General features: G+C 54.2%; 1 protein-coding gene across 9 annotated transcripts in view; it reads right to left on the bottom strand.

The window, feature by feature from the left end:
• Positions 1-19,941, bottom strand: part of COL16A1 (collagen type XVI alpha 1 chain) — a 55,268-nt gene that overhangs the window by 15,145 nt on the left and 20,182 nt on the right. For 8 of the 9 annotated variants that reach the window (XM_049878574.1, XM_049878571.1, XM_049878573.1 and 5 more), the window contains 26 exons: positions 19,450-19,485; positions 19,262-19,306; positions 18,807-18,938; positions 17,974-18,009; positions 17,653-17,760; positions 17,220-17,342; positions 17,052-17,105; positions 16,790-16,831; positions 16,436-16,471; positions 16,294-16,347; positions 16,051-16,119; positions 14,170-14,223; positions 14,052-14,078; positions 13,311-13,370; positions 13,076-13,123; positions 12,892-12,945; positions 8,701-8,754; positions 8,448-8,480; positions 6,096-6,212; positions 5,965-6,006; positions 5,783-5,869; positions 4,996-5,040; positions 4,047-4,091; positions 2,279-2,332; positions 1,679-1,732; positions 1,037-1,090 (listed from right to left, as the gene is read on the bottom strand). In XM_049878574.1, the coding sequence (XP_049734531.1) occupies positions 1,037-1,090; positions 1,679-1,732; positions 2,279-2,332; positions 4,047-4,091; positions 4,996-5,040; positions 5,783-5,869; positions 5,965-6,006; positions 6,096-6,212; positions 8,448-8,480; positions 8,701-8,754; positions 12,892-12,945; positions 13,076-13,123; positions 13,311-13,370; positions 14,052-14,078; positions 14,170-14,223; positions 16,051-16,119; positions 16,294-16,347; positions 16,436-16,471; positions 16,790-16,831; positions 17,052-17,105; positions 17,220-17,342; positions 17,653-17,760; positions 17,974-18,009; positions 18,807-18,938; positions 19,262-19,306; positions 19,450-19,485 (1,563 nt within the window). The remainder of the gene's footprint in view (positions 1-1,036; positions 1,091-1,678; positions 1,733-2,278; positions 2,333-4,046; positions 4,092-4,995; positions 5,041-5,782; positions 5,870-5,964; positions 6,007-6,095; positions 6,213-8,447; positions 8,481-8,700; positions 8,755-12,891; positions 12,946-13,075; positions 13,124-13,310; positions 13,371-14,051; positions 14,079-14,169; positions 14,224-16,050; positions 16,120-16,293; positions 16,348-16,435; positions 16,472-16,789; positions 16,832-17,051; positions 17,106-17,219; positions 17,343-17,652; positions 17,761-17,973; positions 18,010-18,806; positions 18,939-19,261; positions 19,307-19,449; positions 19,486-19,941) is intronic. The other variant, XM_049878568.1, reaches the window with a different exon arrangement.

Genomic DNA, 19,941 nt, shown 5'->3' on the forward strand with positions numbered 1-19,941 from the left:
CTGCACGTCCACACCTTGGAGCCTTCGCATGGGGTAGTCCTGAGGGGCCCCGGTCCATGGTCTCTCCCTCTGGAATTCCCCAGGACACACAACCATGGGGTTCCCTCCCTCACTCCAGTCAGTACTCAGCTCAAACTCCCTCTCCTCAGATAGGCCTTCCTGACCCTCCATCTAAACAGCACCCTGCCCACAGCCCCAGACCCTTACCCACTCTCCATCCTTCCCTGGACTTCTCCCTCATAATGAACATGTACTTGTTTATCCATCCGCCACCTGCCTTCCCCCTGGGATGTGAGCTCCTTGAGGGCAGAGGCTTGCCTGTGTTGTTCACCACAGTGCTTCCAGAACAGAGCCCAGCATCCAGCAAGCCCATGAGAAACATTTGTTATTGAATAAATACATGACAGGGTTTGCTGAATGCCACCGCTGCCTCACTGAAAGGTGAGACTGGTCCCAACCTGGCTGATCCCAGGTCTGAGATTTGTCACCTCAGACAAATCCAAGTTTGTCATCAGACGGGGTTGGGTTCAAGTCCAGGCTCCACTACTAAGTAGCTGTGGGACCTTGGGTGAGTCATATCACTTCATAAGCCTTGCTGTCCTCATCTGATAACAACCCAGCTGCCGCACTCAGCATGGAGCCTGAAACACACTACCAATAAAGTGACCTGCCCAGGAGTGGAGGCTGTAGAGGAGCCCTGGATCTCTTGCAGGCCTGCTGGCCAGCTTGCCTTTGCAGGGGAGAAGGTTCTCTGCCAGCTGACTCCCAGCCCCTCTTCCCTTTGGCAGCCCCAGCTAGCCTGTCTCCATGAAACCTGCTGGGATTCTCCACACAGCTTCCACCTCTGCAGCAACCAGCCTACACTGACTGCTTGAGACACAGCTGGAGCAACTCAGGGAGCAGGGGAAGCAGGGGTCATGGTCTCCTCCTTCACAGGCTGCTAGGAAAATCTCCAGTCTGGTGGTGGAGGCAGCAGGGAGGGGAACGGCTCCCTTTGAAGCCTTTTCTGCCACCCCCGCACTGAGCTGCAACTCACCGATTCTCCCTTCTCTCCCGCCGGCCCGGTGTAGCCCCGCTCTCCCTTGATGCCCTGACAAGCAAGCAGAGAGAGAGAGCAGAATTAGCCCTGTGGCCTGCACTTCTTGGCGCTAATGTGAGGGGTGGAGACTGCAGATGGCACCCAGACTAGCACTTAGAGGCAGATGCCACCGAGGAAGTGGCTAGGGAGGAGCAAGGTGGGCTGCTCTGAGGGCACCGCCGTGGTCCCACCTGCCGCCACCGTGCTTTAGTGGACAGCGAGAAAACCCCCACCCAGCGGGCTCCTGCCTGGGGTGGCACCTCCACATTGTCTCCCCTACTTTCCCAACCCCCCGTGGGAAGGCAGACTTCGGTTCTTGACGTATCTGGGGTCTCTCAGGGTGCTCTGAGAGTCTGGCCCTCAATGTGCAGCAGCTGGAATAGGCCCCCCTTGAGTGATGGGGCCAGGTCACGCTACCAAGGGGGCCCACATGTCACAGGATGGGTGGCCAAGGCAGAGGCAAAAATGCTTGGAAATGCTTGGAAAGGAGGAAGGTGGGCTTGGAGGGTGCCTGCTGATAAATGCCCAAGCCTGGTCCTATCCTGATCACCACTCCAAGGCTCTGATACCCCAGGGCCAGGATTGGATCCCCTTACTCACAGGCAGTCCAGGGGGGCCCATGGCTCCTGGGTAACCAGGCTGCCCTGGAGGACCCTGCAAAGAAAAATCAACATAATGGACCAGCCCTCCCTCCGCCCCCAACAGGTGTGTTCCCACCTCCTTGGGGAACAGGATGCCAGAGCCAGAAAATCAGGACCTGCCACCCAGCAGGTGACCACCCACCCCAGTACAGCCACTGTGTTGGTCCATTTCCCCATGCCCCACGTTCCTCAGCCATGACCACCACCAGCAGGCCTGGGGCTGGGTGGTAAGTGCCAGCCTGACTGGGACCCTGGGAGCTGAGTAGAGGAGAAGGCCGGGGAGTATGGATGAGGACCAGGGAGGAGGACGTGGGAGGGGCAATTGATCACTGCAGGAAGAAGGCAGGAGAACAGCCCCAGGTATGCTGGTGGAGGACGGGGGACAGGGAATCGGAAACAGGGAGATCAGCCTCCTCTGATCCTGAGAGAAGCAGAGGTGAGGGGCACAGTGTCTGTAGAAGGAGTCCCTCCCATCTGTCACTCAGTGGCTGCCCCCACGGCCCAATGCCTGTCTCCCAGGGCTCTTCTTCTATCTTGATCCCCACAGGCCTCTTCTTACCGGTTCACCCTTGTCTCCTGTCAGGCCCCTGAGGCCTCGCTCACCTTGAAGACCCTTGGAGAGAAAAATCATGAAAAACTGCAGGGAGGGTAGTCCCCACCCAGCCCCGGACTCCTTCCCCCTGCTCTGCAGCCCTCTGTTTCCACTCTAGGAAAAATGTCAGTTGCTGGTGCCCCACAGAGTCCCTAGTAAGGTGACTGTAAGGGGTGTGTCCCAGAAGGGTGACTGCCGAGGTGTAAGTCTCCATACATGAATGTCTCTCAGGAGCATACTCCCCAGATGATATCTGCTCCTCAGGTAGGTGAGTCTCAGAGGGTACCTCTCAGGCAGGTGACTGTCATTGGCATGCCCTTCAGTGGTAACTGTCTGGGGTGCATCTTTAAGAGGGTGACAGATGTGTGCTCTCCTAAGGGGCAAATGTCAGGACAGGTGCCCCCAGGGTGATGTTCCTCAACAAAATGTATCACCAGATACCCAACACTTACCTGTCCAAGCCACCCCAAAACCAAAATGCATCTTCTTTTAGGGATGAAGGGAGAGACATGGAAGGCTCCCTCCGAAGCAGTCCCTGTCACTTTGTAGGGTGGAGGGGATCTCAGTCTCCGTCAGAGCCAGGGCTACCACCTACCCCTTGCCCGGTCTCACCATTTCACCGCGCCGTTAGAGTACTATGTCTAACCCTTCTCCCGCCTGCCCTCAGGAGACGGCGCCCACACCTTTCCACAACACAAGACAGATGGCTAGACGGACAGATGGCCCCTTCACCCAAGCAAGCAGAAAACAGACAAGGTCCCGCCAGAGATGAGGACGTGGGGACAGATGGAGCTGTGACAAGGAGGGGCCCTGCTCCCTAAGCCTCCATCACCAGGCCTGGGAGGAGAGGAGCCAGGCCCCCGGAACACACAACCTGACGAACAGGAGGTTAGTTTCCATGACCCAGGGGGAAGCAACAATGAGGATGGGGGTGATTTAAACACACCTGTGACGATGACAAGGCAGAGCAATTAACGACACCTGGCAGAAGGAGCAGGCCAAGGCGCCGGGCACAGAGGGGCAGGGCCACACAACACCCAGAAACCCCACTGGCTGATATCACATCCCCAGCTTTGGAGCAGACTGGGACTGGAGCCAAGGAAAAGGAGAAGAGGAGGAAGCTGAGAGTTTCCTCTAGGATGATGGGAAAGGTATAGGCATGGCTGCCTTTAAGTCCCCGGGGTGTCTCTGGCCAGCCCTGTCAAGCAGCAGGGCACCGAACCTGTGCCAGCCTGCAATGTGAAGCCCTAAAGCTTTGGCATCTCTGCCAGGCTCTGGGCCAGGTGCCTGGCAGGGCCCCAAGAACTACGTTCAGCAAATCTTCAGTCAACATCAAAGGTAGGAAAAGCAAGAGGCAAAAGTGAGAAGGGGAGGAATAAAAGGGCCCCGAGAGGCACCAGCTTAAAATAAGAAAGTAAAGCAGCTCAGGGGGATTTAGGGGGAATGATGTGAGATTGTGGATTGGGGACGAAAAGGGAAACTGAAGGGGATAAAAGAGAGAAGATGAGAGGAAGAAAGCAGGAGAAGAGAGAGAGGAGAAAATGGAGAGAAGTCGGAGACTGGGAGAATGTCCAAGCTGCTGGGACCTCAGGGAGCCTGTGTCGTTAGCTACCATGCCTGAAGGGGGACAACGGGACACATGGAGGAGGGAGGTGAGGCCACAACAGGAAGGGAGACACGCAGAAGCCACAGAGACCGGGCCGGCGTGGGAAGGGAAGGAGCGCTATGTTCTTACAGGCAATCCGGGGGAGCCAACAGCACCAGGAAAACCTGGGGGGCCCTGGTGGGAGAAACAGGCAGGTCACATCTCTCAAGCACAGCAACCTGGGTGGTCTGGGTCTGGAGGTCAAGGGGAGAGGAGGTCGTGGGATTATTTTCAACCCCGCTGGAAAAGAGACTCGTTGAAGGCTTGGCCCAGAAGACCTCTGCTCCTCCGCTTGGCTCCAGGAAGAATGGCTCAGAGGTCAGCCGAGATGGGAAACACGTTTAGAGTCGGTCAGTCCTTCCCCCCTGGCTAGTGGAACACCCTTGCTGGAGTGGAAGCCCATTTCTTTCTGTCTTGTCCATCATGCCTGTCACCTGACCGCCATAAAAATGGCTCTAAGACGGCTCGCACCAGCCATTTCCCTACAAAGAAGGCATTTTCAGCTCTTCCAATCTTTCCAAGTCGTGTCCATTTTCCTGCCATATCAGCACCACAGTACACTCCAGGGCAGATGCCCCTGGCCTGATGCTCCTGGTCTGGCCTTTGTAGACTTCTCCTAGAACTAGCCCTCCAGAGCAATGGACAGCAGGTTCGTCTCAGCCCCTGGCCCCTGTAGGGACTGTGTTATGGGGGGCATGAAGAGATCTGGCGAGGCTGCCACATGCCTCCCTGGCTGCCAAGACCATGAGCCAGACGCCTAGGCCCTCCTGCCCAGGGCAGCCTGAGCCTACTGTGCAAAACACAGCAGGTTGTGGGGCAGAGGGGAAGCAAAGATCTGCCTCTGAGGGCTTCCCCTAAGCAGGACTACTGCTGGGCAGCAGGGCAGAGCAGACCGATTCCAGATGATTCGTGGTGGAAGGAAGGAAGTTCCCTCCTTCTGCCCTGCCCAGCTTCCTGGGAACAAGGCAGGAAAATGGTGTCTGCTGTTATGACCCCTTTGAAAGCTTCACAAGCAGGCCAGGGAACCACAGATACTTACAATAGGGCCTGGAAGACCTGGGGAGCCCCTCATGCCAGGTGGACCCTGCAAAGGAAGCCAAGGGAAATGGGATGAAGAGGCTCATTCTCCCTGATCCCCAAAACTAGAGTCAGCAGAAGGCAGCTGATGTCAAAGCAGGACCATAGTGTTAAAATGGCCTTTCATTCCATTCATTCAACAAACGCTTATTGAGTAACTGTTATGTAGGTGCTGGTCTAGGTGCTGGGGACACAGCTATAAAAAAAACAGATAAGAATCCATTCCCCACAGGGCTTACATTCTAGAGGGAGAGGTGGACAGTAACAAACAGAACAAGGGCTGACACATAGTTGGTGCTCAATAGATACCTGCAGAATGTTCCAAGAACGGAGTCAATACACAGTATATCAGATGGTGATGAGTGTGATGAAGGAAGGGGAACTGGGAGCCCGGGGGTAGTTGTGGAGGGTCCAATTTTAAAAAGGATGGGCAGGGAAGGCCTCCCTGAGAAGGTGACATTTGAGCAAAGAGCTGAAGAAGGAAAGAATGAGCCACGAGAAGAGTATCCCAGGCAGAGGAAGCAGCTAGGCCATGGGGAGGAAGAACAGCAAGGAGGCCAGCACAGCAGATGGGGTCAGAGTGAGTGGTACAGCCTTGGTGGCCACTCAAGCACTTCCAAGACAGATGGGAGCCACCGCAGGGACCGAGTTGAGGTCCGGCAGGAATGAAGTGGCTTTCAGGTAACTGAGGGCTACGTAAGTGGAGGCACCAGCCCCTCGGGGTCCTTCCTGTCTGGAGAGGGTCTTACCTCTTCTCCTCTCTGGCCTGGCAGTCCCGGAGCACCAGGTAGGCCAGGGCTCCCACCACAGTCTGGGTCTCCTTCATTGTGGTCCCCCTGGAGTGGGGATGGAGATGGTGAGAGTGAGCAGGAGGGCCCCCTCTACATGGGGTGCAGGGCAGGAGCAAGGATAGGGCAAGGGGCCTACTCACCCGGGCCTCCTCGGCTCGTGGGCGCTCCCGCTCGATGAAGCACTGTGGAGGACAGTGAGGGACACTCTGTTAGGGGAAGGCAGCCAGGGACCTCTCTCTGCAAAAAGGCTGCCCCCAGCCCAGGCCCCTACCCGGGCGCAGTTGTCGAGGCCTGGCACGCCAGGGATGCCCTGGTCTCCCTTCTCTCCTTCCTCCAGGATGGATGCAGGGCGGGCCGTCTGCCCCTGGGCACACTCCCCGCAGATGCTCTGATGGAAGAAACAGGAGGGCCGTGGGGCATGGGTCAGAGAAGGCTAGGGTGGGTTGGATGGGGGACCCTATTCAGACCCCAGAACCGGGAGCACCCTGTCTGGCAGTCCACTCCTCACCGCACTCTGCCACTCAGCCCAGGCCTGCAGCAGCCCTACTCCATCCTCAGGGGACCCAACCCCAACAACTGGCTTTGAGTTTTCTCCAAGAAGAAGCTTGGGTAGGGCCAAGCCAAAGCCACTTTCCCAGACAGGCGTGTGGGAGGAGGTGGAGGGGCCTGCAGAGGGACCATCTGTCCTGGCTGTTCCTGCAACCTGCACCCACTGCGAGGACAAGCAACGAGGAGTTGGGCTGGAAAGGTTGGCTCCAAATGTCAGTTTCTCTGCCCAAGGGACAAAGGAAACCGCTGCAGGAGGAGCCAAGCACTTTGCAGACACTCCCTAGGATGGGGCCTGCTCTCCGTTCCCCAGGGTAGAGCCCAGCTGCTCAAGCCTCCCTGGTCAGTTGAGCCAGGACTTATCCTCCGGGCTTCAAGCTTCTTTGGGTCACAGATCCCTCAGAGTTTGATGGAAATGATGGGTCCTCTTCCCGAAAAAATAAAACCAACTAGTAAACATTGGCCTACAATTTCAGAGGACTCAGGGAGTCTGGAGTCTATCCATAGATAGGCAGGGTGTCCATGGACCCATGGCGGGAACCACTGCTCTAACCCTCACTGTTCACTGCAAAGTCCAATGATAATGGCTGTCATTTACTTGGCACCCATGTGCCAGGCACTGAAATAGGCCCTTGAAAATTATCACATTAAATCCTGACAACACAGTGAGGCAGGCAATCCTATAAAGGTTCTGGAGATGAGAAAGTCGACATTCAAAGAGATGCTGTGACTTGTCAAGGGTAAGTGGCAGCCTGGATTGGGTCCTGGTCTGTGTGAGGCCAAAGCTCACACTCTCTCCAGGAACCCAGGCTTCCTTCTGGGCTATGAATGTAAACTCATACGCTGGCTGCAGCTCCTGGTCAGCACCTGCTTGGGCGCCATCAGACCTCTTCTCCAGACCACACTCACTTCCTGTTTGGGGCCTTCTGCTAAGCGCTTGATTTAGAAGCCAACAGATGAACTGCCTCAGGGAGAATTGTCAATTCTGCAGCTGGAGTCAAACAATCACCTGCCCAGGGCCAGGGCTGGGGAGAGCCCAGACTGGCAGAGCCTAGGGGAGGAGAGCTGGATTTTGTTGCCGTGGCCCACTATGACCCATCATGTAACCGCTGCCAGGAGGTTAACCCGACCTCAGGCTGCTTCTGGAAACACCTGCTGTCCAGAGCAGGGCCAGGGCAGGCAGTCGCCATAATCTGCCCTGACTAGCACCCAGTGGGATAGTGGGATGTCCACAGTATTGACTAGCCAGTGCCAGAAGAGGGTGGTCAGCACAGGGGGGCTCTGGGAACTATGACATGGGAGGGACCCCGAGGATGCAGGGCTGCAAGAGAGAAGAGTCCAGGGACACAAGGGTATTTAGAGGTGGCCTGGGAGGTGACTATGCTCTCGTCTCCAGAGGTGAATGAGTGGGGAAGGACTACATGGTCCTTGGTCAGGGAAGGTCCCCAAGGAAATCCCTGCCTAGCTTAGGAGGCCAGACTAGGCCATGGCCCTCTCACCTGGCCCTGATGCTGCCTGTAGGCCCTGACACAGGCCAACTCTCCCACCAGGCCCCAAGTCTGCTCTTTCATACCACTAAAATTGCTTCTCAAATCCCATCTCTCCTTGAATTCTTTCTGGACTTATCAGAGATGGGCTGGAGCCTTCTTCCAGACCCCCACCCAGTCTCATCATTGAACATGACCTTCACAGTCCCTGCCCCACTACCCTGGGGGTGATGCACCTCGCCCCTCTGCTTTGGAAGCTGCTGAGCCTGCCTGGCCTGATAGGGTTGTACTGGGCCTCACTTCTGGCCTGACCCTGTTCGGGCCTCACACCCAGCTGCTGTGGGCCATTTTCAGGGTTGGATTTTGCCAACAGCATCTACCACACGGGTAACTTCACAGGATTGTTCAGACATTCACTCAGCAGATATCATCAAGTGAGGGTCTGTTACGGGCCAGGCACCGTGCTAGGTCCTCTTAGGTAGAGGCTTACAAGCTGTCTCTGTAGGTGCCACAGAGCTGAGCCCTTACTATGAGAATCCCTTAGGAGACTACCCCTCCCAGTTCCACTCCCTTCTCTCTTACCCTCTTACCTTAAGGAGTTGCTGTTCTATTGGCAAGGATCCCTGAAAGAGACAGACATCTGGGCTCAGGCAGTTGAGTGGAAGAGGAGAAGGGAGACCTATGGGATCAGGGAGAGGCTTGGGAAGCGTCCTGCCATCCTGGCTTCTCTCAGCCTCAGGAGACAGACAGGGACCTCCACTGTAGCTAAAGGATCCACAAGGCAAGCGCAGCCCTGGGAAGGGCAGGGAGGGGGACGGACCTTGAGGCCTGGCCTGTACCTACCAATTCTGCAGTCAGCCCAGGCTGTCCTGGCAAACCGTTGTTTCCAGGCACTCCCTGCAGCCAAGGAGAAACAGTGAGTGTACTCCTCTCTAGCCCACTGGTCACCCTGCATCCTTATCCTCCCTGCTGCCTCTCCTCCTCAGCCTGCAGAGCTAAGAGCCTTGCTGGGCATAAAGACTGACATCTGATCTTAGCCCGAAAGTCGCTGGACCCTTGGAAGTGGAAGCCAAGGAGGCCCAAGGGGGTGACTCCCAAAACCAGTCCAACAGGGAGCTTTTCCCCCATAGGTCAGGGGCAGCTCAGAAATTGGGCAGCAGATCTTTTACATAGTAAGTAACTATCATTTCTTTGTGTGCGAAGTTTTTCCTATATGTTGTTATCCAGGTGTTGTTTATCTCCGTCTTAAAATGGAAAAAAAGAACTCAGAGAGGGTAAGTAACTTGCCAAAGGTCAAAGGAACAGCAAAGCACAGAGCTGAGATTCAGAGTGAGGCCCAGTGGCTTCCAACGCCCCTTTAACCATTATTTCAGCCCTTCTCCAGGCTATTTATGCATACAGCAAGGGCGGATGCTTGGGAGTCAGATCCATCTAGCTGCAAAACCTGACAACTTGTATAACATTTGGAAACCCTGAGTGATGCAAACAGTTAACATGCTTTCGCTAGCCAAAAGGTTGAAGGTTCCAATCCACCCAGAGGTGCCTCAGAAAAAAAGTCCTGGTGATCTACTTCCAAAAGGTCACAGCTATTAAAACGCCATGGAGTGCTGTTCCACTCTAACACGCATGGGGTCATCACGAGTCAGAATTGACTGGACAGCAACCTGTGGTGCTGACGGTGTAATGTTTCACAGGTTACTTAAAAAAAAAAATCCGTGCCACAGTTTCCCCGTCTGTGAAACGGAATGTTTATCACAAGGCTTAAAGGAGACAATGACTGTAAGAAGCTTAGTACAGAGCCTGGCACCCAGGATGCTCACGTTAAATGTTTGCCATGCAGACTCGCTCTTCCCCTTCGAGATTCACAATGGCATTTGCATATTAAATACTACTCCATGGAGGCAGTGAGTGTGTTACACTTTAAGCCCCCGTTGCCCAACAAGGAGGAGGAGCGCATTAAATACTCATTGAGTGAACGCTCCACTGCTCCCCCTGCTTGGCTCGCTAGGATATCTGGCCTCCCTTCAAGCCCCAGCTCCCAGCAACAGAACATAGCACCCCACCACCACCACTACCAGCCCTCCTGATTTCAGGCTGGGCACTCCCAAGCCTCAGTCAGACCTGGAGTCAGCCCCTACCCCGCTGCCTCCTGCACCTCCAGCCATGCACATTCTATGTCCTAAATGAGTTACTGTGTGTAACGTGCTTAGAACAGGGCCTGGCACAGGGAAAGGACCTTGAAAGTATTCGTTATTATTACTGTTGTTGTTAGTTGCTGTCAAGTGGATTCCAACTCATGGTGGCCCCATGTGTTACAGAGTAGAACTGTAATAAGGTTTTCCTGACTGTAATCTAACGAAAGCAGATTTTCAGGCCTTTTCTTTTGTGGTAGTCCTAAACCAAAAAGAAAAAAAAAAGAACCACTGCCATTGAGTTGATTCCGACTCATAGTGACCCTACAGGACAGAGTAGAACTGCCCCATAGAGTTTTCAAGGAATGACTGGTGGATTTGAACTGCTGGCCTTTTGAGTAGTAGCTGAGTACTTAACCACTGTGCCATCAGGGCTCCATGCTACTCGTAGGTAGGTTCCAACCACTAACCTCGTTATTCAGCCCCCGCTCCTCTCTACACTGCCCTTGTATTAGTTCAAGCCTCATACTTCATGTTTCTTTCCTGCCCTCCCAGAACTAAATGCCCCACCTGTTCTGCTGTAGAAAACAGGGCTTCAAACCAGTTTGAACCCATTCAGTCATGGCTGACAAAGTGAAATTGGAACAGACTCAAATTTTTACAATTTGGGTGAACTGCAAGGGGAAAAATTATGGCTTGAAGCCCTGGAATGGGAGACTGGAAAGAGGTGTAGTGAGCCCCTTCCGAAGCCTGATGCACGAGACTGGATTATTGGCAGGACTGTGGAGAGCAACCCGCATTCAAAGCTGATTGGTCAGCCACCATCTTTGAGTGGGGCACTACTGTTTTCCACTCTGTGCAAAATCCGACTGGCAAGAGATCTGATTGCTATGCACCTTGTCTTCTAAGAGGGAGATTAAGTTTCTAGCAGGGCTTTGATCTGTAGTTCTGGTTTACCTAAATTCTAAAAATTCAGGTCTGCTCTGGTATCACTTCTTCAGCCATGACTGAACCGGGAAGAATTAGTTTGAAGCCCTGTGTAGAAATGAAGAGTGTAGGGGCTGGAGTCAAATTCCCCAGATTTAAACCTAAGCTCAACTGCCTACAAGCCATATAGCCTCAAGCAAGTTTCTTAGCCTCTATGCCTCAGTTTTCTCATCTGTGAAATGGGTGAGGATTAAATGAGGTGACAGAGAGTTGTGACTATGTGACATGATCTTGGGCAAGTAGGTACTGTATATCTTGGAACCTGAGAGAGGAGATGCAAGCCTCCCGCAGACAGATTCCTGTTTCCTGGTAGTACCGCAGGACTCCAAGGGCACTCAGCAAAGGTGTGGCTGGCCCCTGGGGGACAAAGAATGGGCTCCGGTTCAGGGCTCCCGACGAACAAAGAGAGGCTCCCATCAGTAATGGTGGCTCACCAGAGCAGATCTCAGCCCAGGTGGCAGGGCAGAGTCTGGCTGGGGTGGGGATGGAAGGTATAAAATCATTGAGGCAGAGGAGAGTCTTCTGTTAAAAGCTTCCATGTGATTCTGCTCTGCTTCCTTCCCCCTTTTTTCAGGTGAGAATCACCCTTCCAGGACCTGGGAGCCTAACACCAGAAGCCACTATCTGTGCTTCCCAGGACCTCTGGAAAATGCGGGCTGGTATGAAAATTTGGGGGAAGTTCTGAAAGGCCGTGGAGGGGAGCAGGAGCCCCCATCCAGCACTGCCACTTCTTAGCCAGATGACCTTGGACAAGATACTTCAAGAGCCTCAGTTTGCCAGCTGTAACCTGGGATAACATGCCCTTTCTATTGAGGTTGATGTAAGGCTCAAATGAAGCAAAGAATGGGTGTAAAACAACAACAGTAACAGTAGTAATGATGGCTAATGCTTTCTAAGTATTTACTATACGCCAGGCAGAGTTCTATGCATTTTGCATATATTAACTCATTTAATACTCACAAAAGCCCTATGAAGTAGGAATTGTAATTATCTTCATTCAACAAACAAAGCAAAGGCGACTTAGAGATGTTAAGTAACTTGTGCAACATCACACAGCTAGCGCATGGCAGAGCCGGGACTCAAATTCAAGTCACCTAGCCTTAGAATCCAGGCTCTCATCACAATGCCATACTGATCTCAACGTCTACTCCTCTCTCCTCACTATCTCTGGCCTCCTTGCTATTCCAAACACAGAGGTACATTCCCACCTCCAGGCCTTTGTACCTGCTGTTTTCTCTGCCAGGAGTACTCTCCCTCCAGATACTCAGAAGGCTCACTCCTCATTTCCTTGATTCAGATGTCACTTTCTTGCCTTAAAACCTCATCTTTCTTGCCCTCCTCCCATTTTTAGCCCCATTCCCTGCTGACCTTTCTCCTTAGCATGCATCACTTTCTAGCCTACTATGCATTTTATTTATTGGTCTTGTTTATTGTCTGTCTCTCCTACTGGAATGCAAGCTCTAAGAGAGCAGGAATTTCTACCCATTTGGGCCACTGCTATATCCCCAGCACCCAAAGCAGTGCCTGGAAAACAGCAGATACGCAAAAATATTTGATGCACAGTTGCAAGCTGAAGGTTGCTCCAAAACTGTAGAGCTCTGTGTAAAGGATTTTTATCTGACCCAGATTCTGGGCTCCTGACAGCTGGCCAGGGCCTGAGCACGACACTGTCAGCGGAGTGCCTCTGCTAGCACGCGACAGGGCTTCCTCAAAAAAGGGGCTGGGGTGCCCATAGTCTGCTCTAAGGGATCAGTAGGTTCTCCAGGCCACTCTGGGAAGCAGGAGCCCAGGGAGTGAGAAATGACATACGGGTGTGGTTGAGGCAGAGCAGCACCCTTGGGTCCAGCTGGGAGGAGCCTCCCTGACCTCATGAGCCTCCCTGACTCCCAAACGTCTTATTCTCTTCTCCCTTTACCTGCAGCCCAGGCACTCCAGGAGGGCCTGGTGGTCCGGGAACACCCGGGGGACCCTGAGGGAGAAAAGGAAGAATCAGACCCAGAAGAGAGCTCTGCCCTGTTGCTGGGCATCGGAGTAGGATGGGCAAGCGGCAGGGCACTGGTGGATGGAGAGGAGAGGCAGAAGAGACAAGCGACACACACCTGCGGACCCGGCTGCCAGGAGCTGCCCATCCAAAGTCCCGGAGCACCCTGGGTGGAGGTGGGGGTTGCAAAAGAATGGGACAGGTTAAAGGTGATGTCCACACCAAGCGCAGGGCTGTGTGAGGAGGCAGTTGGCTGCGGCACGAAGCCCTGCAGGGCCCTTGGCACGGTGGGCATGAGGCGGGAAGCTGGACCTCTCCCCCAGGCTGGGGGTAGAGACCTCAGCACGACTTACCGGCATCCCAGAGAAGATGAAGTCTCCGCGAGAGGGGCAGGAGCACTCCCCTGGTTCACCCTGAAAAGACAAAAGCCTTCATTAGAGAGTGGGAAAGAGAGGGCTCTAGAGGATCTGTCCCTGGGCAATCTGTTCAGCCTCTCTGAACTTCAGTCTCTTCATCTGTGAAATGGGGATAATAATACCAAACACATAGACCATCATGAGGATAAAACGGATTAAGGTATCTAGAGCTCCCGCCACGTGGTAAGCATTCTGCAAAAGGTAGTTCCTGCTATTACTATCGTTTTCCATTGTATCTTGTCTGCTGCTGCACAGGCCTTCTCACCTCCAGGATAGTCACAGCTTGGCCCAGCTGCAGCCCCACTTCCTTTGGCCTATGCCCTTCTATCCCTGCCCTTCACCTCTCTGCCCTCTCAGCACCAGTCCTTCCCAACTCAGTTCCCCTCCCTGTGTCTGGCTCTTCCCCATTTAAGCAGCTACCCTCATGGAGGCCTTGGAGCTTTCTGGGTCTCCTGTGATCTAAGTTGAGCCCTGGGCCAGCAACCACACAAAGAGGGGAGTGTTTAGGGTCCCTGCTCCCTGGAACCAAGGTGCTGCTTGGGATGGCTCCTCAGCTCCTATCCTCCAGTCCGGGGCAGCTACCATGTGCATGTCCCTTAGCCTAGGTTCTCCTGGACGGTGGGGTTTTAGGGGCTGCTAATTCCCCCAGAGTTTTAGTCTCAGATCCTAGGGACTCACCTTCTCTCCCTGAGATCCCTTTTCACCCTGCAGGGAGGAAACACAGGGAGTTGAGTGGAGAGGGGCACTGAGACAAGGACAGCTGTGGCTTCCGGCTGCCCCAAGATGCTGTACTCACTGGCATCCCTCTGGCTCCTGGAAGCCCGCTCTGTCCTTGCTGCCCATCATGGCCCTGAAGGGAGAGAGCCCGGGGTCAGTGGTCGAGGATGGACAGAAGCCAGGCATCTAGACTGCCTTGCCTGCAGAGAAGGGCAGTAGGAAAAACAGAAGCAGCCCCAGGCCCCTCTGGAGCCCAAGCCCCATGCCCACGTTCTAGAGGAGGAGGCTGAGGCACAAAGGCAAGAGGAGGATGGAAGGAAGACAAAGACTGGCATTTCCTCAGTCCTTCTGGGTGCAGACACTGGTCAAGCACCTGTCGGACAGCACAGAATGGAATCCCCACTCCCAGCCCTAAAGAGCGGTGTTTTTCTGTTTTACAGGTGAGGAAACTGAGGCTTGAAAAAATTCCATAATAGGCCTAAGAACACAACTGCACTCAGGTCTGTCCAGCCCCACATTCCCTCCTCTCTCCTCTCTATCTCCAGCAGGCACTTGACACACATTCTTTCTGTCACAAAAGTTATCCCAGTTGACTTAATTGGGAAGTAGGAATTTCAGTCCCTGATTTACTAACAAGGAATCAGAGACTCAGGTGTCACTTCGCTAAGGGCACACAAGCAATGAGCATGGGACTGGGATGGAAGGCCTCCTGGGTCAGATTCAGCTTGAGGAAAGAAGGTCTGGAGAACATTCCCGGAGGGGAGCAGCTTGAACAAAGGCACAAAATCTGCTTGGGCCCAGAGGGCTGGCCTGGCAGCATGGAGGGTGTTCTGAGGGCTGCCTTACCGTGGGACACTCCGCTTTCTTACTGGGAGGACCAGGACCATGTCTCTGCCTTTACTCTGGGGCTCCTGGGAACAGCAGGGATCCTGACTGGTAATACAGACTGGCTGTGTGGGCTTGGGCAAGTCCCCGCCCCCCTGGGCCTTGGTACACCCTTATAAGGAAGCCATGAGTGATCCCCAAAGCAAGCGGAATTTCTCTAGGGATCCCTAAGGATAGAAAAGGATACAGTCCACTGGGTGATTTTTAACCTCACCAAAAGCCCAAGAAAAATTATACATTTGCCCATGACCCAGCAGGCACAGGCTGGCTAAAAGGTAGGCTTTCTTTGATTTCATCTAGAATTATATCATCTTGTGAAATTCTAGGGGGTTCATGTGGTGCAGAAGCTGGCTCTTACGTGGGTCTTTGATGAACAGAGATGAGGAAATGCATTTATTATTAGTTAATCTATGCAATTTGTTCAATAGACATATCCATGAGAATCACTGGGTGGGGACAGTAATAAAGAGCCTTTGTGGGTAATAAGGGCAGAAGCTGCTGTCCAGTATGGTAGCCCTTAGCCACATGTGGCTATTTAAACTTAAAGTAAGGAAATTAAACAGTCAGTTCCTCAGTTGCACCAGCCCCATTTCAAGTGCTTGATAGCCATGTGTGTCTAGTGGTTACCACCTTGGATGGCAAAGAATAGAGTACTTCCATCATCGTACATAGTTCTACTGGGGCAGCGCTGGTCTAGCTGATCCCTAACCACACTAAGGTTTGAAGGCTTTGAGTCAGACTGACCTGGGTTCACATCCTGGTTCTGCCTCCTAACCTCGGTTTCCTGGTCTATGAAATGGGGACAATAATAGCACTCCCCTACAGTGCTGTTGTGAGGATAAGTGAATGACTGTGTTTAGAGCTAGCACAGGGCCTTGGCATAGCTATTGCTCAAAATGCCGGTGGTGATCATTATTGTTCTTATTCATGTGTTCCCCCCCAATACAACACAGTCTTCCCTCTTCTGAGGTTGGGCAGAGCCGAGGCCACTCTTCTCCCTGTGCCCTCTTCCCAGCAATGACCTTAGGGAGAGCCTCAGCCCACAAGGAGCAGGGAGCACAGAGGGGACCCTTACCGGAGGCCCGGACACACTGGCACCAGGAGGGCCTACAGGTCCGGTGGCTCCTTTCACCCCTGGAGGTCCCTGTGGATAAAGGACACAAACTTGAAGCTGGCTATAATCCACCAGGTGGAACACATCAGACCAGGCCTTGGGTAGCCCTCTGGTGGGCACCACTCAGCTCCCATGTCTTCTGCAACCTCCACTAGGATCCTCTGAGGCACTGCAAGCCCAATGCCCAAGGAGGCAGAGGCTCACCTTGGCACCCTTCTCTCCGGTGGGGCCAGGTGGTCCCTGAGGTCCTGGAAGGCCCTGCAGATGGAAGCACAGTTAGTTAGCCCTTATCCTAGAGTGGCCCCCTCTTGTCTGCAACCCACCTCCAGGCCCAAGGCAAATGTACCTGAATGCCAGGCAAACCCTGGGCTCCAGGCTCCCCCTGCAAGTCAAAAAGGAGACTGGGGGCACAGCGGCCTGGCTGACCTGGTCTGGGGTAGGGCATCTGCCAACCCAAACTCAGGAATATTCCCCAAGGAGACCCTAAGGGCCAGAGAGGCAGGAAAGGGGAAAAAGCCAAGGTCCCGGCAGAAGCAATGGCAGAGCAGGGCTGCTGCCCAACCCCTCCCCCAAGCTGTGCCCATGAATGTCTGGGGCAGTCAGAGCTCTGTGGTCTTTGGAGCAGATGAGAGTGGGCAGCTGGCTAATGGAAGTGGGCAGGGGGAAGGGTGGGAGGTCAAAGGTAAGGCTGGAGACTCACCTGAGGCCCCTGGATTCCCATTCCTGGAGGCCCTGGCTCTCCCTGAAGAGGCAAAAGGACAAACTCTGGCTCCAGGTTCCCCTTCTACCCCTCACTTCCTCTCCAGTCCTCTCCCCGGCCCCTTCTTCTTCCCCTTTTCCACTACCACCCTCTCCTGACCCTGTGGCTCATCTCTATTTCCCACTCCAGGCCCACTGCCCCCATCTCCCTGCCCCACCCTCGCCCACACATACTGCAGCCCAGGTCCCATATTCACACCTACCTGTGTTCCCTTCAGTCCTCGGGGCCCCTGAACTCCCGGTAGACCAGGCTGGCCCTAAAAATCACAAGGCAGCCCATGGAATCCCCACAGGGGTAAGGGAGGAGGGCAGGAGGAGGAGAAGGCAAAGCCCAGGCAGGGAAGGGCCAGGGGACAGGCAGCCAAACTCACCGGTTTACCAGGCCTGCCCACACCTTCAGGGCCTGGCTCTCCTTTGGGGCCTGGTTTCCCAGGCAGTCCAGGCATGTTGGTCATCGCCCCCTGCAGGCTGGGGCAGGCAGTGCAGCCATCACCCTGGGCAGAGATGGGAACAGCCCAGAGCGTGTGAGCAGAGCTGACAGCCGGGCCAGGAGTGGGCATCAGAAAGGGGGTCCTTGTGCCCTCCAAGAACTCTGCCCTCTGATACCCCTACCTCACCCTGGGAAATCAAAATAGGTTTCCGCGCTCCTAGCTCTCCTTCTCCTTGGCTCAGGGAAGAGCTGAGGAGCCTCCGCTGCTAAGGCTCACAGCCCAAGCCCGTTCCTGATCCCACAGTCCTTCTCTTGTGAGCACTCCACCTTATTTCTTTTGACTCATGCAGCAAGCTAGACCTTGCCTGACTGACCTTTTCTCCTTTTGGCCCTGCAGGGCCCCGGACCCCAGGTTCTCCGGACAGTCCCGGCTGCCCTGTGGTGCCTGGTATTCCAGGGTCTCCAGGATTCCCCGCTTCACCCTGTAATGAGTAGGGGTCGAGGAGGGCAGAGGTGGCCCAGCTGGGGGCAGGTTGCCCTCCTGGGACCTGCAGGCACTCACAGCCTTTCGCTGGGGCTGAGAGCTGGAGCTGGAGGGAGTGGGGAGTGGGCCTAGGCCATTAGGAAAGGAGATGGGGGGACTGAGAGGAGGTGGTTGGGACAGTCCACCCAGGGGCCCACTGAGGCTCTCTCACCTTCTGCCCCTTCATTCCTCGCTCTCCAGCCTTGCCCTGAGGAGGAAGAATTTCTACAAATCATTCTTTCATACCAGACACCCCTAAGTGCCCAGCACTGTGCTAGACCCAGGGGACACAACAGTAAACAAAGCAGACAAAAACCTCTGCTCACAGCCTGGTGGAGCAGTATTGCATAGGTTAAGAGAGTAGACTCGATTCAGGCTCCCTGCCTGAATGACTCTGGGCAGGTTGCTTAAACTCTCTGTGCCTCAGTTTCCATATCTGTCAAATGGGGATAATAAAAATAGTACAAGGTTCTAGCCCAGAGGGTTCTTGTGAGGATTAGACGAGCTAATACATGTGAAGCCATGCTTGGCATGTAGTATGTGCTGTATCAGTGTCTGCTGTTGTTATTAAAGCAGTAACAACAATAACTACAGTGGTAGCTACCAACTCCTGAATGCCGACTATGTGCCACCAAGTACTTCACACATACCTTTACTAAGTTTTATAACAACACTATGTGTAGGAAACTGAGGTGCCAAGAAGAAAAATTAATTGCTCAAGTTAAAGATCTAGTAAAAGGCAGACCTGGAATCTGACCCCAGGCCTGGCTGCTCCCAGGTTGATGCTCTTTGTACCCACTCCACCATGCTGTGTCCCAGAGTAAGGGTCGAGGCCTGCCAGCCAGCTCCCTCTAGAGACAGAGTCACTGACCCCTCCACACACACTCCACCTACGCCCCCCACTGCCCAGGAAACCTGGCCCGGAGCCAAGAGACCCAGGCAGGCCCACCCCTCGCCTCTCTTGAGCCCTTTCTGCTCCCTGGCTCCAGAAGCCCCGGAACTCACTGGTTTTCCTGGTAGGTTGAGGCCTGGAGGCCCAGGGTCCCCCTTCTTTCCAGGCGGGCCAGGCAGGGCCACCACATGGCCATCCCCATCCTGAGGCTTGGACAAGACTGTACATGGCTCACAAGGCTCCCCCTGACAAGCAATGGCATGAGGTTAGGAGATCCGCACGCCCTGGTGAACAATGCACCAGCGCCAGGCTCAGAATCTGGGGCTGGCAGTGTAGCCTGGTCCTGATAGCATCTGTGGTGGGCATGGGGTATCTCAGGAGAGACTGGGGAGAACAGGTGAGGAATGAAGGCGGAAGCCAAGTCCTCAGGAGTCTGGAACACCATGCAAGGAGTCAAACTTTGCCCTCTGGGCAGCAGGGAGCATCAGAGGGTTTAAAGTACAGCAAGATGAGCATGTGTTTAGGAAGCTTACCCTGGCGGCCGTGCAGTGAACAACCCCAGACTCACCTTCTCCCCTTTGGTTCCTGCTGGTCCCACTGGCCCTGGCAGCCCCTACACAAGAAGAAGCCATGTTGATACCCAACATCTTCCAGGCAATGCTGAAGGACAGCCCAGGTCCACCAGCCCTCAGAAGCAAGCAGCACCTCCCTCCTTGTCCTTCTCCCCTGAGCTATTGCCATCCAACACATACTCACTGGGCTGCCAGCTGGCCCTGCATCCCCAGAAGTACCCTGCGAGCAAAGCGGAAAACATAAGGTCAAAGGGGGGATGAGGCATAGTGCTAGAGCAACCCCAAGCCCAGAACTACAAAGTAGCCCTTTGGGACCTCTAAACCACAGCCTCCTTTCCTGGATAGGGAAACTGAGGCCTGGAGAGAGGAGGGAATTTCCACAAGGTCAGCTGGGCCAGTCTGTGGAACCCAGGGGCTGGAGGCCATGTTTCTGCCCCCAGTCTCACTTCACAGAATCCTAGCTGCAGCCCCACACCTGACGCACCACACAAAGATCATTAATTCATTTATCCAACAGCTGTTCACTGGGTGCCTACCACACCAGGCACTAGAATAGAATAGATGCCGGGTATATAGCAGTGAACAACATGGACAAAAACCCCTTGTGGACTTTATATACTTACAGAGGACAATAAAATCTCTCTAAAAGTAAGTATAACTCTAGTAACAATAACTT

The sequence above is a fragment of the Elephas maximus genome, chromosome 3 (assembly GCF_024166365.1).
Source record: "Elephas maximus indicus isolate mEleMax1 chromosome 3, mEleMax1 primary haplotype, whole genome shotgun sequence".
Lineage (NCBI taxonomy): Eukaryota > Metazoa > Chordata > Mammalia > Proboscidea > Elephantidae > Elephas > Elephas maximus.